Raw genomic sequence first — 17,022 nt, 5'->3', positions numbered from 1 at the left:
ATATTATTTGCATACTGCGGCAAGTAAAATCTTAAAGTGAATCCAGAAAATATTAATTAAAATATTAATGAAAAGTTCCTCAGACTACTAAAAATGGAACTGCCATAAGATCCAGCAATTCTACTCCTAGGGATCTGCCCAAAGGATATTTTAATTATGTGTAATTAAGATAAGGAACTGAGGCTCAGATCCTTCAACAACCTTTTCAAGGCCACCTTACTTAGAAAGATGCAAATCTGGGACTCTAACTCCATGGCCAAGCCTCAATTCACTACACCATGCTGTTTTCCTCTTGTAAAAACTTTTGTACTACATTGTGCAGTCATACTCTATGGCTAAAAATATTTAAATTAGCATACTGCTTTCTGAAAAAAAAATAATAAAATCCATACCTAAAGAAATCACAAATGATGTGTCTTGTTTTTATTTCAAAAATACACACACACATATTCATATAAAGATCTGAATATGAAAATATGATTTATTTTAAAATCTTACCCAAAATTCCACTTATGATACTAATCTTTAACCTGCTGTTTTTATCCAAGTTGTGTAATAATGTTTTAAAACATACCACAGCAGGTCCTAAAGAAATATAACTTTATAATCTATCTTACTTGTTTTTAAGTTTTTACCCCTCTGCCAAGCAGAAAAAAATGATATTTTAGTGTTAAAACATAATTTAAAAATAGTTGCCATTGTATAGGTTTACACTAATGATTAAACTTGGTTCTGTTGTCTGGACCCCTCTACTCTTTGCTAAGTTAAGTAAAAAGGAAGGAAAGTTAAGGAAAAAGACAGATGCTGTATGCTTTCATGAATATGTTGAATATAAAGAAACAAATCAAAGGATCAGAAAAAATCAAAACAATAACAAAAACTAGAAAGAAATCTGAGTGTAGAATAGAGGCCAGCAGAGTGGAAAGGCACAAAAGTGATTTTAAGAGAAGCATGTATTTGACAATTCAGTCATAAACCATTGCAGGTTAAAGTGATTAAAAATGAGGCACAATTCTGTAGCCTCCATGTGAGAAACCATTCCTTAAACTTGAAAACTTTAGGATAGAATTATTTGACAGTGCAAATAAATCAGAAGTTAAAGATTTATTTTAAATTATCATACATGAAGATATTACTCAAATAATACAATATAAAACAACTTCTTTCCACTAGGTGTTTATAGTAAAATTATAGGGATGTTTGAAGTAACAATTATAACTTTACCTTTTGCTATGCAGGTGCTATTTCTTTCTTGAAAATTCGGGTCACACACACATTTGTATGATCCTTCCACATTTATACATTGATGGGAACATGTATCAAACACTAAACATTCATTAAGGTCTAGAAAAGAAGAACTCAAAATAGAATCATTATACCTCTAATTAGCACTTTTAATTCTTAAACATTTCAAAGCAGATAATTTTTTCCCCTCAACTTCCCGTTCCTATTTCTGTCACTGTCTTTAAAATCTTCTAAGTTCCTGTGTAGTATTTTTAGGCCATAATAATTTTTTTCACAATAACTTAACTATAGTAATTCTTCAATTATTTGTACTTTGGTGGTTAATACATTTAATAATAGGGAATTATTTTCATTTACTCAAGCAAACACTTCTCAGTGTGTCCTTTAATGTAGTTTCTAGTACCTACCTCCTCACTGTTTTGTGTCTTATGCCTTTCTTTTGTCCTGTAACATCCTTGCTCACCTAGATAAAATTTTCTACTAATCTCTCAAGATCCACCTGAAGTGAAGCCTTCATTGATTTTTACTGATAGATAGTAGTGGATCTCCATCCCACAGTTTTCACACTATGCTGAATTGGTGTCTCTCTTACAGTTCTGTTAATAACACATTTCAGATATGGTTATATATTAATACCCTACTTAACTATCAGCCACTGCAAGACATACATTATGTATTATTTACTGCCAGCATTTGCACAATTCCTGGCAGAGAATGAAAATATGAATATACTTCTAGCATACTCTGGTTTCAATAAATGAAGTGACAATGAAATAAAGACTGAGTTAAACAAAAGATGCCTAGATATAAATGTATGTAAGTCATAAGTAATCAATGAACAAATCACAGGCAATAGTCTATAGCTTAGTACATATTCTAATTTTAATGGTTTAAGTAGGACCAGAAGTGAGGTCAAGTGCTTTTGATGAACATCTCTTTTCTCTGCCTTTTTTTTTTTCAAACTACTTTTGCTTTCAATCAGCACGATTCTGTAGCCTCTTGTAGTTGTAATAAATCCATGTGAGAAACCATTCCTTAAACTTGAAAACTTTAGGATAGAAGGAGTAAAAATAATTATCTTCTGTTTATTACTCAAGAGTTTCAATACTAGAGATAGGGATTTTCCAACTGATACTTGTAAATAACAGTGAAAGGCTTACACTCAGGTTCTGATTTTGTTGTCTCTGCTGTGAAACTTCATCCAAAAGAAACCAAATCACTTCCATGGAAATTTATGTCTGTATTTTTATAATCACTGAAGAATCACAGCTTTCTCTTTTGTAATTTAGAAGAATGTATTTGGGATATCACTCACTTGTAGTTTTATTGTAAAACTGTCCTTTCTGTCAAAGAACTTCATCTCTACTCTCAGGGTAATGATGATGGAACCCCAGTTATATATTATGTAAAGTTTCTCCCCCTTCCTCTGATGTGTCAAGTTCCTAATTTCAGAATAAATATTCCGATTCTGTCCATTGTTCTTTGGAATATATAACCATTTAAAGTTTCTCTATGTATATTTACTAACGTTTGGACTTATCTCCTACTAATTTGTCTAATGTTAATTTGTTCATTCATCTGGTCTGAGAAGAGCTCAGATGGGGTGAGGTAATTTTCTCTGTACCTCAAAAAGATCAAGTTGTATTAATTAAAGAAGCACATTTTATTGGACTTCAGGAGTTACTTAGCCACCCCCAAAATGATAATATAGCCTTTAAGCTAGTTTATAAAAATCAAATGTTGCCCCCAGGTTATATTTTTCATGGGATTAAAATAAAGAAATTATCTTAAAAATTATATTAAAAGAAAGAAATTTCTAAATTTCATAAGTGTATACAGGAAGTAGCACTCTATTTGCCTTTAAAATTAATGTTATTTGAAATTCAAATCTTGTGCCTTCTTGGTGGCACAGGGGTAAAAGCAAGTGCTATGAAGCTATCGCCAGCTGCTATAAACATGATTTCGATCCCTACCTGGCCAGGGAGGTGACCCACATGTCTCAGCATGCCTCTCTTATCTAACCCACTGCTCCCCTTAGCAGTATGTTTCGTGGATTCACCTGTTCTGGTTTCCACAGTCTCTGGTGAATCTTTTCACCCTCCCTACAGTCTCTGCTCCCCAAAGTCTCTGGTGAATCTTTTCACTCTCCTCTCTCTCACCACATCTTTGGCTTATACCTCAGTTCTTGTATGCATAAATAAATCTTAAAAAAGAAATTAAAATCTTGAAGAGATTGTGTATATGTGCTTTTTGATAGAAATTATAGGTGAAAGAAGACATAGGCTAGCCTTGAGAAGTACTTTGCCTTTTAATTAAAATAGAGAAAACTTAGATTGCTACTTGTCAGTGTTCCTTATAAAAGAAGAAACAATATTAAATAAATGATTCAAATAAGCATATAGCTTGAAATGGAAGTAAATTTAACACCGCTTCTGCTGTTGGATAAGTATATTTAATTTATTTCAACAATTATGTTTGATTGACATAATATAAACATACTTTATTTTTTTAACCCACGCATAAAATATATGGTAGAGAAGGAAAACAGTAAATGAAAGCATTTTAGTATTTGAATTTACCCTTGATAAGTCAGACTCAGATAATTAACATTTGGCTCTAATCACAACAACATTTAGTACAGAAACTGGCAGAAGGTACACATATGTCAAAATTGCAAGGTTTTATAGTTAAAGTCCTGATGTAAATTACATTTACATACAATCTACAATGAGAGTGTGGCTATCTCCTATACTTGATTTATAATGATCTCAAGCAAATTGAAAGAGTTTCATTTAGATCCTGCCTTTGAATTGTAAAAGACTTATCTTGATACCATAAAGTATTAAAACATGGGGCTAGCAAAAAAAAACCCAAAAAATCCTACAGTGTTCTAAAAGTGAATCACCTATTATATAGCATTGCAATTGCCACAACTGAAGAGAAATGTTCATCATAAACACATTCTTTTTTGAAGCATCTCTAACTCTCCAATACTTTCTGAACCAGAAATTCTACTATTTGCATTTCAAAACACAATTGTAACAGTACAATTGAATTTCCTGTAGGTCCTCTTTAGAAAGGGCTTTGCAGCCTCAGTAATAGTTAGCTTAGTCATACAAACAAGCAGGTTTTTGACCCCAGGAACCTTCCACTCTCATAAGTAAAAAGAAAAACTAAACAGTATCCTTTAGATACACACCATTTTGATAAAAATCAATCCCCCATTATCTTGCAATGTAGCAGTCTTTTATAACCTAAAGATTTAAGAGCTGTTGTAGAGGAAACGTACTATACCTTCACATAGTCTGTTTTTCATGTTTCTCTGAAATCCAGGCTTACAGCGACAGAAAACAGATGTTTTTATTTGATTGCAATATGCATCATCTCCACACAGATTCACATTATCTTCACAGGTATATTCAGTTGGAACTAGAATTTAAAAATATGGTCAAAAGTGGTGTGATTCTGCTTCTTAAAGCAGGAATTTACCCTTTTAGTTAATTTGAAATTTTATTTTGTATTCCATTTGGTTTTGATAGAAGTCCTCATTTCTTATAAAAGTATAACAACAGATTAAAAACTGAATTCATTTACATTGAATTTGGTTTAGACCAAGCTGCCAAGAGATGATCTTTACAACTCTAGCTACAATGCTTTTTAAAAGGAAATCAAGAGTGAATAACTTTGTTGAATAACTATTTGTGAATAACTATTTGTTGAATGGTTGTGTAGGCACCTTGGACTATAAGTCCCAGCATCCTGCTTCCTGAATGTGAGACAGCTGGAAAGGAGGGAGATAGATATTTAAACAGAGATGGAGACACCTACAGAGGCTGAAGGAGAGATACTTGTATAATAAGAGAGAGAAGAGACATGGGTGAGAGACTTGGGGAGAGGTGGTTCCTGATTCTTGGCAGAAACAATGGCAGCTATTATCTTGATGTGATATATTTGTTCTTTTAAGTCTCTCCCTTCTGTTCTCTGTGACCTGCGTAACACCTTACTGTGGTTCCCTGACAGAACTTAGACTTGTGGCAACCTTTTGGGTCAAACCTATTTGGCTGAGAGTTTGCCCACAGGGTAATTTGGGGAGCTTTATTGGAAAACAACTATTTGTAATTTCTTTCTTTTCTCTTTCTGCATACTGATTCTACTAAAAAAAGTTTACACTAAGACTTCTGCCTTTGTGCATGTGGCTGTCAGGACACCCTCAAAGAGCATTTGGGTTCCCTTTTACCCTTAAAGCCATGCTAAAATAAAGAGACTATCTTTACAGGGGTATGGTATATATATGAGTAGTAAATCCTTCACAAAGAATCAGAACATTCCTAGAAATATACTCAATTATTGCTAATATAGCATATTATTAAACAGCACATTAAGGGATTCAAAGAGTACTGCCCTGTTACTCAAGCAATTTGTCTAAATCAGTAGTACTTAAGCATTTTTAATTTGAATACACAGATGAAGAGCAACCTTTGAATATGTAATATATTCCAGTTGTAATGGGCTACAATGCAGTTAGTATAGATGGTGTGCATTTGTGGTAGCCAGTACAGTAATTGTGACTTCATTGCTTTATTTTCCATTCAGGAACACATCTTACAATACATATAAATTAGAGGGCATTATTAGAGGGGTAACCTTGAATTTACTCTATTTATGTAAATTTATCAATAAATATAAGAACTGTAGTTATCACAGTTGTAACAATTATTAATCTCTACTGACAATATTTTTCAATTATTTAAAATATACCAGTGGAATTATACAATTGTTATGATCTATGTCATGAAATCCTGGTAGGTATCACTCCTTTACCCAGTGCGAAACAAATTTAAAAATGACCCAAATAGAAATTATAGAAATTATTTGTGATTTTAATAACTAATCTGAATTTAGAGTCATCAATTATTTTTAAATATGGAAAATCATCTATCAAACATTAAACACAAAATCAGCAATCAACACTTAATGACTTATTGCTCTAAACCAACTATTGATGACTTCTTTAAGAATTTGGTAAATGATGAAAAATTTTAAACTTTGAATATATTAGTTAGAACTTTCTACCATCCAACTTAATATTATGTTTTTAAAACTCAAAAATATGAAGTTATAAAATAAAACAGCAAGAAAAACAGACTTCTTGCTGACATCAAAATTTGTATATCCATATTAACTTGGCAGCTTCATCTTTACTTGTATCAAGGGCACTCATTGCAAAATTAATTTTTTCTCACATTTTGAAAGTGATGTTCTAAGGTTATTTTTGAAAAGGTTTAAAAATTTATTACTTAAGCATTCTGAAGACTAATCTTTTCTCATAATAAAGAAAAATTTTAGTGATATTGAAGCACAAATTGGAATCAATTATCACTGCACTTTAACAGAAAATAAACTCACTTATTCTACAGCCTTGTTCATCTGAGCCATCTCCACAGTCGTCAAGTCGATCACACTGAAGATCCATGGGGATACACTTCTTATTGCTACAAGCAAACTCGTCTTTTTTACAGGGTCTGGCCTTGTATGTCAGCTTACCTACAGTCATTCAAAAATGATCAGTGCTTCACAGCATAAAATGCAAAATACATTATTGAGTTTATTGAGCACAAACCACGTTCAATATTTTATTAAATGCTATCAAAGTTGCCCAAAACAGCCCCCCTCCCCCAAGTCCCCCTTCCTAAGTTCTTCAGAAGCGGTCTTCTCAAGATGTTCTCCCTGGCAGGAGAGGATTTTGAGAAAAGAGCAATGAAATTCTTTGAGGGTGAAAAGAAGCTTCTTTTCTTGCTTAAGTCTTTCACCCTTTCTAATATAAAAGATCATGAAGGCCTATGTTTCTATTCTTTTTTTCTAATCAGTGAGGCTTTACTGCTCCCCCTTATATGACCAGGAAGAATGTAGGTGGGGAGAGGGAGGTTCATCAAATGTCAGATTTACCAGTAAAAATATCTTCTCTATCTAAGAATCTTATCTTTACCATCAATGTAAGCATGAGATAATCCCTTATTATTTAACATGTAAGGTTCCTTCTCTTCACTTTGATGTGCCAAGTCCCTAAGCACAGGATAAATGAGTGTGCTCTATTATTATTTAGAATTTACAGCCAAGTAAATTCTCCTTTAGTATGCACTGATTTTTTCCCCTTTGTTGACTTGTTTATGCTGTTTTGATTTCTCATCCAGCCTGAGAACCCAGAAGGTAAGGGGTGGTTTCTCTTTTGCTCTTAGTGAGAAAACCATGGGTTTGCAATCTTTCATTTTCAGTACTTGGGGGGAAATGAAAAGATTTTGATTTTTAGAATTTTTTTCAAAAATATCAATTTATTTGTAGAAAATTGAACAAGAATTTACTGTTTAAAACTTTAGCTTCCCCCACCCCCCTCAAATTACTTATCCTATACTTGTGGAGAAGGAAATCATATGCTATAAGAACGTTCAACGAAAGATATTTGTATAAGTAAACTGTAGCAAAACAGTAAGATTGAGCAGAGTTTTGAATAAAATCATAACGGAATCTGACTATTGAGGGATGCATAAAATTGGAGACTATTCAAATGAAATCATTTACTTGACTGCATCCAAAATAATAAAAAAAACAGAGTCTGTGAAAACAGGATTTGGGTGAGAAAATTTCTGGTAATATATATGTGCTATGACAAAGTAATATTTAAAAAGGACATAGGATTTTCAATACCTTAAGAATAAAGTGGGCCAGCCATTCTCCTTTTCTGAGTGGTTAAAAAATAGTAACTGAATAATCTTCCCACTGCCTCTACCTATCTCTGCCCCATTTGAGCCCTTAGCAGTGGTAATGATGTAACAGTGTGAAGGGGAAGGGCAGGAGATAGGAGGCAGCAATTGAGGATGGAGTTTGTGTCAAGCTTTTGAAAAGATTAATAGAAATCTGCTCCTTGTTGTGGTTTCAGATCTCTTTGCCAGTGCTTAAATGGTCTGGCTCGAGTCTTGTGCATGCTCTCCCTCTGGGACCTGGAGGAGGCTCCCGGGGAGCATGGTGTGCCAGCTTAAGCCTGCTAATTATGTTTTCAGGCACTCAGGGGACAACAAAATGGGCATACAAATCAATGTGGGTGAAACAAAGGCAGGAAACAACATGGACACATCAACATCAGTAAGAGAGAGGTGACCACATACTGGGGCTATGTTTCCATGGTAGTTAAACACCCATTTCACTGTGTGGGGCCAGGCAATTCAAATATGTTAATTTGTGTGTTTTCCAGTTGCCACTCCAAAAGACATTTTTAAAGTATTGCATTTGATTCACTTGCAAGTTATAATAAGATTGTGACAAACTGCAATATGTTTAATTTCTGATATCTTTCATTTGAACTGCAAGTATGTAAAAAATAACATTGTATTTACCCTACAGTAAATAATACCCCATTTCCATAGGAAAATGTTTGAATATTTACCCTAAGTATGATTTTTACTTTAAATTATACACTGTCTCAGACAAGTAGCAATCAGGATTTGTTGCCAATTGATTTTACTGCATTCTTTAGTAAAGCCTTTGGTTTTAAGATATTTTTTTTTGTAAATTTCAGAATTATGGAAAAGGCTCTGTGCATACAAAAATACAATCTATATAAGCCCTCTCTTTTCAAGCAACTATTTAACAGAGAACACATTAAGCCACTATGTTATTTCTCTCATGCATTCTTGTCTTCTTGTTTGTCTATGATCAACAGAGATTTACAAACTAATATAGACACCGAATAAAGTTGCATGGCTCAACTATGCAATTAAATGTTAATAGATTGTTTTCATACCTTGATAGCAGGTCAAGTGCCTGATAATTATACTTTCAAACATGCCATATGGAAGATATTATTTTAATTCCTCAAGTCCTGAAATTATCACAGTATGTTGCAATTGCCACTAAATCAGTAATTTCACATTAAAATGATTTACCACTACAGTGATCTTCATCTGAGTTGTCTCCACAGTCATCAACCCCATTGCACATTTTCTCAGACTGCAAGCATATTCTGTTGTTTCTGCATCTGTGAGGTCTTGTGGGTGGGCAAAGAAATTTGACTGAAAAAAAAAAAAAAAGAGAGAAAAACCAAAGCAGCTCCTGTGGGTACATGGATTAATGAAGAACCAATATTTTTGTCTCCTCCTTTTTCTTCCACAGCTACTCTACAATCTAGCTTTTTGGAATATCAATTGTAAAGTTAGGTAGTAGGTCTAATTTGTTATTTAATACTAAATATATATTTTCAATATTAGAATAATGTTTGATAATAGAAACTTATGATCATATTTATTTCTATTAATGATAGAAAAGTGTGCAGAGTTAAATGTTGCAGGAAACAAGAAAAAGTCAAACTTCATGGCCTCATTTCCAGATGTCTTGTCTTAGCTCACTTTACTTTTACCAAATTAATTTATGCTGATGGTTTATACAATATAGTAAGACACTTAGCTATCTGAAAGAGCAATTTCACACAGACTAGAGCTTGAGCAAGCTACTGTTATAGTGTTATAGGCCTATAATTGAAAAGAGGCCATTCAGTAAAAAAAAAAAAAAAAAAAAAATCTCAATGTCAATGCTATTATAACTGTTTTTCTTGTCCTGTCTCTAAACAAATACACATGCCTTTAAGGCATAAGACTATCTGGGTTACTAATTTTCAGTTTGTATAAGAGTATATATACTGTATGTGTGCACATGAAATTGTCTTGAATGCACATGCTCACACATGTGTGTGTTGTGTTGAAGGGGTGGAGACAACAAACGATAACAATCAGGGAATTACATACTTGTGCCTCATTGCTTCTCTTCTGAAGACTTATACCTCTAAAGTAGGGGACATCTCTAATAATGTATCTTGATATGTTGAAATATTCTGGGTGTCTGTCTTGGGCCCCCTGGTGTTCTCACCCTTAAATTGTCTATATAGCCATCCTCATCGACTCTCATGGATGTCCTGACATTTTAACTTGAAAATTTTATATTTGCTATTGAATTTTAGCATCTCACAATTCTCAGAATGTAAGAATGAACTTCAAAAAGTTCAAAATTCAATACTTTATCATTTTCTCTTGACTCGTCTCCCCAAACTTATGCTTTGTCCTGTATCATTAGGTCAGCTAGAGGCACATCATAGTCATATATCTACATTTATTTTAAGTAGATTCCTCTCATTTAACTCCTACTAGTAAACAAGCTAACTTTCCCTCCTCCATCCATGGCTTCTTCGCCATGAAAATCAGCAGCTCAGTTCATTATCGATTACTGAAATGACTGCAAGAGAATCCTAAATTGCTCAGATTCATTGTACAACCTAAGTTCCACCAAAAGCCACAACAATACATCTAACATACTAATTTGATCACCTCTTCATAATTATCCCTCACATTCAGTATAAAATTTAAGGGATGTTATTTGCACAGTAGATTTATCATTATCTTGCCCATCCCACTCCTACAGCTCCATCCTTTATCAATCTTAATATTTTAGCAATACCACTTTATTACAGGTCTTAAATATTTTACACTCCCTCCTGCCTGACCTCCTTGCTTTAATTAATATGGTGCTTATGCCAAGCATATTTCCTCCTGTTAGGTCTTTTAGGAGTGTCTCTTTAATTGCTCAAACTTCATGTTATAAGAGACTGATTTCTCACTTTAGTTTTCTGAAGTATGTTGTGATATCTTTGCATTCTATTTCAAAACAAAACTGACATTTTGAGGGGCAGGCATTCGATCCTACCACCTTCTTATTGCTATTTCCTTATCTAACTCATAGACATCCCTCTCTGTCAATTCACTGACGACTGTATCACCTTTCCCCTCATAGATTTTTCTCTCCAACCAATTCAGTTCAGCACCCTAAATGACTTCAACCAAGAATGAGAAACCAATAATAACTGCCTTAGTCCTTTGGGTTTCTCATATACAAAATATATTTTAAAACTTATAATCAAAATATAAGATGCTAGTTTCAGGTATATAAAATAATTTGGAATTTATATGTAGTGTGAAATGACTATCAAATTAAGTCTAAAACAATTCCATCTATCACTATTCCTTGTCAGATTTTTTGTTCTTGAGATGAAAACTTTCAAGAGTCACTTTCTAAGCAACTTTTCAATCTCACTATCATTTTAATCTCATCCATATAAACCCCCATATTTTAAGAAGACAGTGGACACTGGTGGATTGCAATTAATTTTTAGTTCAGTTAATGACAGTTTCTGTTGTCCAAGGACAAAAAAAAATGATGCACATGGGTACAGCTGAATTTGCTAATTTCTACAATTGCTACATTTATAAAAACTCCAATTTGAATGTTCCAAATCCCGACTGCATCCAAAATTTCCAAATTTATAATTTTACCTGTTTCATTAGGAACATTTTTCAGCCTTGGCAGTGACTTTACTTTATGATTGCTTATCTTTTCCCAGCTTACCAGTGTCAATTTTTAAAACATCCTTCTATATCGACATTAAATCCCATGTTTTTTTTTTTTAAGATTTATATATTTATGCACAGAACTGGGGTACAGGCCAGCTGTGTAGGGGCGGTGAGAGGATTCACCAGAGACAGAGTGGGGAGCAGAACAGGCTGACTGACGAAGTACACTACTGAGGGGAGCAGCAGGTGGGTCAGGAGATGTCTGATGTGCCATGTGGGTCACCTCCAGAGCTGGGGATCAAACTCATGCTGAGGTGGCTTTAGCTTCTTAGTGCTGTGCTTTAACCCACTGCACCCCCAGGGAGGGCCACACATGTTCTTTCTTTTTATTTATTCATTCTACAAATACTTATTGGTAACATTATATGTTGGTCACTATCTTAAATATGCTTTTAGAATCTTAACTTTCATACAAAATAATTTGAACTTTCTGACCCTTTTCTCTGTTCACATTAATGATCTAACAAAACTCCAAACTAATATAAATGAAATGATCTGTTTTACCAGTTTCTACATCTGGGAAGTCCAAGAATGTTGCAGATGATCATACTGAAGGAAAAGTGGTGTCACAAATGTGTTTATTTATCAATGCTAAGTGGGCCTTGAATACCACTTGCAATTCATGTATAAATGTGTGTGTGTGTGTGTGTACACCCCTCCCCCACACACATAATGTTATACTCACACCACACCATATATATACAACATACACACATACATACACATATATCACATACAACAAACACACACACATATTCTCTTACACTTACAATAATTTTTCAAATATGTGTTCCTTTCAAATCTCTCTATAGTTTTCTACATTCTACATGTAAGTATGGCTCCTATTACACATATTAAAAAGTCAAAATAAAAAGATTGGAAATTTGTTAACATCTTATTAAGTACCTGCACACTTAACTTCATCTATATATAGTCTATGAAATATTTCATTATACTTACATACAGAGAAGAGGTCACTACTTCTATATAAAATTAAGTTTTTTTTTTTTTAAATCTGCACTGAAAATCATTTTTTTTAATTAAAAAAGATTTATTTATTTATGCATACAGAACTGGGGTACAGGGGTGGTGAGATAATTCACCAGAGACAGAGTAGGGAGCAGAACAGGCCAACTGATGAAATACACTGCTGAGGGGAGCAGCAGGCATGTCAGGAGAGGTCTGCCACGTCATGTGGGTCACCTCCCAGGTGGGGATCGAACTCATGCTGAATTGGCTTTAAGCTTCTTAGTGCTGTGCCTTAACCCGGTGCACCACCAGGGAGGGCCCCTGAAACTCATTTTTCATGTCCTCTTCAGGAATCATTCCATCTTTCCTAAAATATTTGACTTGGCTCTCCCCTCCCCCATATATGGAAACTCAGATAAGTCATCTCAAAAAATAATTATTTAATTATTTTGTGTCCCTCAATATTTTATCTTAATTTACTCACATTTTATACTGTATTCCCATCTATTCTAAATTTTATGATTTTTAGTATGCATCATATTTTATCTTGGCTCTCAATTTTGTATCTCTAGGCCAGCTCTTGAAGCTCTGGGAACAAACCTCAACTGCCTACTTAAAAATCTAACTGAATCTCTCCTCAGATACAGCTCAAACCAGACTCCTAATCTTTGCTTGCAAAACTGTTCTTTTATCATGTTCCCCATCTATTCAATGTGCATGCATATATGTGTAAACAAAAAACACCCTATAAATTTACACTTTACAATTTCCTTTCTTTTGTCCCTATTCCAACCAATTAGTTAATAGAGTTTGTTTTCTCTTTTAAGCCACCTACAAATCTGTAAAGTTTTCCATCATGTGCTGTTACTGTCTTAATCCAGCTTACCAGGATAGTTTACCTAGAGTGCTGCCCCTTTCTATGGGATGTTGGTAAAATAAAAACATCCCCATGTGCCTGTCCTTGTTGGTATTGTTAATCACTTTTAGACTGTGTCCAAAAAATCCCTACTCAGACTCACAAAGTTCTAGTTGCTTCTCCTGTCCCTTTCGTTTGATTGTAAACTAACATGTACTTTGCTCTGTACCCTCTATAGACATGTGGAACTTTTTTCTCATGTGGTTTGCTATGCTTAGGGACTTTCTATATCTTGTTTTTTTGCCTTTCCACATTTTAATCCACTTCCCAATCATCCTGATCCCTTTTACTTAACTGGAAGTCATATATTTCTCAAATTTAAAATCAAATATTTCTCATTACCCCAAACTGAAAACCCTGCATTATAATTTTATAGTTTTACTATAACTTTAATATATATATTATATATTTGTGAATTTTGATATACATTCTTCTCCTACCAAATTCTCAGTTCTGTGATGTCAGGTCATATATGGTTTTTTCATAACTATGACACCAAAATTAGTTATTCTCTAGTTTAGCAAGTATTTGTCAAATTAATGAATGATTCATTATCCCATACTGTTCAATATGTCAGTGGTAACTTTTGGCCTTGATCCCTCAAAGTAATAGCTTTCTGAATTTCCCTTTATGTAGAATTCATCTTTTTCCTTTTGACATTATCTATTACTTAATTTTAACATTTCTAGAAATGCAATGTATAAGAATTATTATTTATTAAGATTTTGTTAAAAAGAACTATGCGGTGTTTACTTTTTTAATCCCATCTACTTAGTGCAATATCTGGAACATAATAAATTGATGTTTAAATGCTCTTTGGTCCTGGAAATAATGACAGTGTTGTGTAACTCTAGAGTCTCACAGGATTAATTAGCTACTGAACACTTTAGATTCACTTGCTACTTTTGTGCTGAAGTAGAATAGTGAATAAAAATACAACAATAGCATTATATACAAAATAATAGGTTTGGACTTGGAGTAGGTAAACTAATGTTATTTTCATTTATTATGTATAAAAACAATAAAATCTTTAGTGATTAGCTAGAGTATACTTTTTAAGAGTTTGTAAAAGAATTGACATTGATGTAGTTATATATTTAATTAGCTGTATCTACAGGAAATACACTTCAGAATCATTTTTTTCTACTTTTAATACTTTAAATATAATGCTGCTTCTGTTTTGGACTTGGGTTTTTTTTAATTAAACTATAATGTCAACTATAGTTTAATCACTCATAAGTCAATCAAAAAATATTGGCTTAACTTGATGCCCCAAATAGAACAAATAATTTAATTGCATACACTATGTTTTCTTTAATCCAATTGATATACATTTATTTATATAAAAATAGTTGTATCTTTCTTTAAATTAGAGATAAAAATATATTTCCTGCTGTGATTAGATACAAAGAATGAAAGAAAAACTAAAAATGTTTGACAAATATAATAAATTCTTTGCTTTGGTGATATAAAATTGCACATTTAGAGTTATTAGCTATGTAAGCACATTTCTGACAAATATCAGTCAAGAGTAGCAAATTTGAAGAAGCAATTCAGATTTAAATGCTAAATAATTCTTAATTTCACTGAACAACCACAGCATCAGTAGTGGGTGGCTTACAGAATTACATGATCTTATTATTCAGTTTTTTTCTGTCTCAAAATTTTTTAGTCTAAAATACCAATTTGATACAAAGCCAAAGTCCTTACATAAACCTTATTCAAAGCAAAAGTTCAGCTAATCTAAGTCCTCTCTAAGAGGACATAATTTGCTTTTCTAACAATGTTGGCATGTGCAAATTTATATTAAGAAGTGTTTTCTATAAGTCATAAGCTTTGAAGAGGGTAATCCCTTATTAACTCAACAAAAGCTTTGTCTGTGATTATACTTTATCTATCTAACCCCAGGATGGCATACTACAGGGTTCACCTCCCCATTTCAATGATTCACTCCAGTATCTTAGATCAGACGTGGAGTTTACAAGGTAAAAACACATTAAATGCCATACCACACATATCAGGGGTTTCATCTGAGTTGTCTCCACAGTCATCTTCACCATCACACACCCAGAACTGTAGTTTGCACAGGGAATTATTGCAAAGAAATTCATCTGTTCGACATATGTTTCCTCCTTTATTTTAAAACAAAACAAAAGAGAGAGAGAAAGATAGCACAGTTAATGCCATTCAGCAGAACACATATTCCTCAGCACCATAATTAGTTTCTTACTTCATTATTTTTTAATGCATACTACTAGAGATAAGTAAGGTACAAACTTCTTTTAGAAAGGTATCCATGGTTTTCTTTTAAAACTATTCTAGGTTAACCTGGTATATATCACATTTTTTTTACAGACAACTGATAAGAGGATAGAAAGATTTTGCAAATCTAAATTACCTTCCATTGCAAATATTTTTTATGGTAGTATGAAGAAAGTTGGATTTTAAAATATTATTAATTTTCATTGTTAAAAATTGTTCTGGAACAAAAGGACAGTGAAAATTACTACATTATTCAGCTGCATCTGGAGATTGACAAACTGAATCACTGAAAAATGAACATCACCAGTAAAAATATTTTACAGCCATAGGAGTAAAAAAGAAATAATTTTATAGTATAGAAGCTGTCCATGTGCTAAAATATTATCCATCCTTATAAAGACTTTCCAATGTATTAAATATTTGGTATTTTCCTCATTATAATTAAAATAGAATGCATACAGGAATAGTTTAAGCTACAACTACATATATCACACTATCAGAAAAGTATTAATAAAATTTGGTTGTATATTTAGACTGCAACATAAAGTTACCACTGCAAAGGTTGGCAGCTGGAAACTCACTATGTTTTGTTTTGAACAAGTCTATTACTCTATTCAGGACTCATTGTCTTCATGTTACAAAAGACCGATAGTGAGTTATAAGGTCATATTTTCTAGCAGTATCTGGGGAAACAAACCAAAGCATCTTCATGAGAATTTAGGATTAAGATAAATAATATTGATATCAGAGACTTACACTACCTAATTTTTTTTAAAGATTTATTTTATTTATTTATTCACACAAGAAATGGGGAGTAGTTCAGAAGTGTGGGTAGGTGCGAGGATTTACCAGAGCCAGATTAGGAAGTAGGACAGGTGGATTGATTGAAATACACTGCTGAGCAGCAACGGGGAAGACAGGTGAGGTCTGCTGTGCCATGTAGTTTAGCTTCTTGGCCAGGGATTAAACTCATGCTGCAATGGCTGCTGATAGCTTCATCGTACTGAGACTTAACCCCTTGAGCTACAGGGAGGCCGCTACCTTTTTAAACTTATATAAGAAAAGATATACAGTTTCTAGATGGGCTAGGTTTCATGATTGATATATTATCATACATAAAAGTGTATATTTTAATTGAAACAACTATATAAGGATAGCCTAGAAAAAAACTACAGAAAAACT

The 17,022-nt window shown here is 33.2% G+C and overlaps 1 protein-coding gene across 1 annotated transcript in view; it reads right to left on the bottom strand.

The window, feature by feature from the left end:
• Positions 1–17,022, bottom strand: part of LRP1B (low density lipoprotein receptor-related protein 1B) — a 1,583,276-nt gene that overhangs the window by 108,224 nt on the left and 1,458,030 nt on the right. The window contains exons 57-61 of the mRNA XM_012727834.1: positions 15,588–15,710; positions 9,183–9,308; positions 6,652–6,789; positions 4,540–4,674; positions 1,225–1,344 (exon numbers count right to left, since the gene is read on the bottom strand). Coding sequence (XP_012583288.1) covers positions 1,225–1,344; positions 4,540–4,674; positions 6,652–6,789; positions 9,183–9,308; positions 15,588–15,710 — 642 coding nt within the window. The remainder of the gene's footprint in view (positions 1–1,224; positions 1,345–4,539; positions 4,675–6,651; positions 6,790–9,182; positions 9,309–15,587; positions 15,711–17,022) is intronic.

Source organism: Condylura cristata, unplaced genomic scaffold (genome assembly GCF_000260355.1).
Source record: "Condylura cristata isolate star-nosed mole 26May11 unplaced genomic scaffold, ConCri1.0 scaffold00002, whole genome shotgun sequence".
In the NCBI taxonomy this organism is placed as follows: Eukaryota; Metazoa; Chordata; class Mammalia; order Eulipotyphla; family Talpidae; genus Condylura; species Condylura cristata.
The sequence above is the reverse complement of the archived record's forward strand: the minus strand, read 5'-3'. Positions and strand labels throughout refer to the sequence as shown.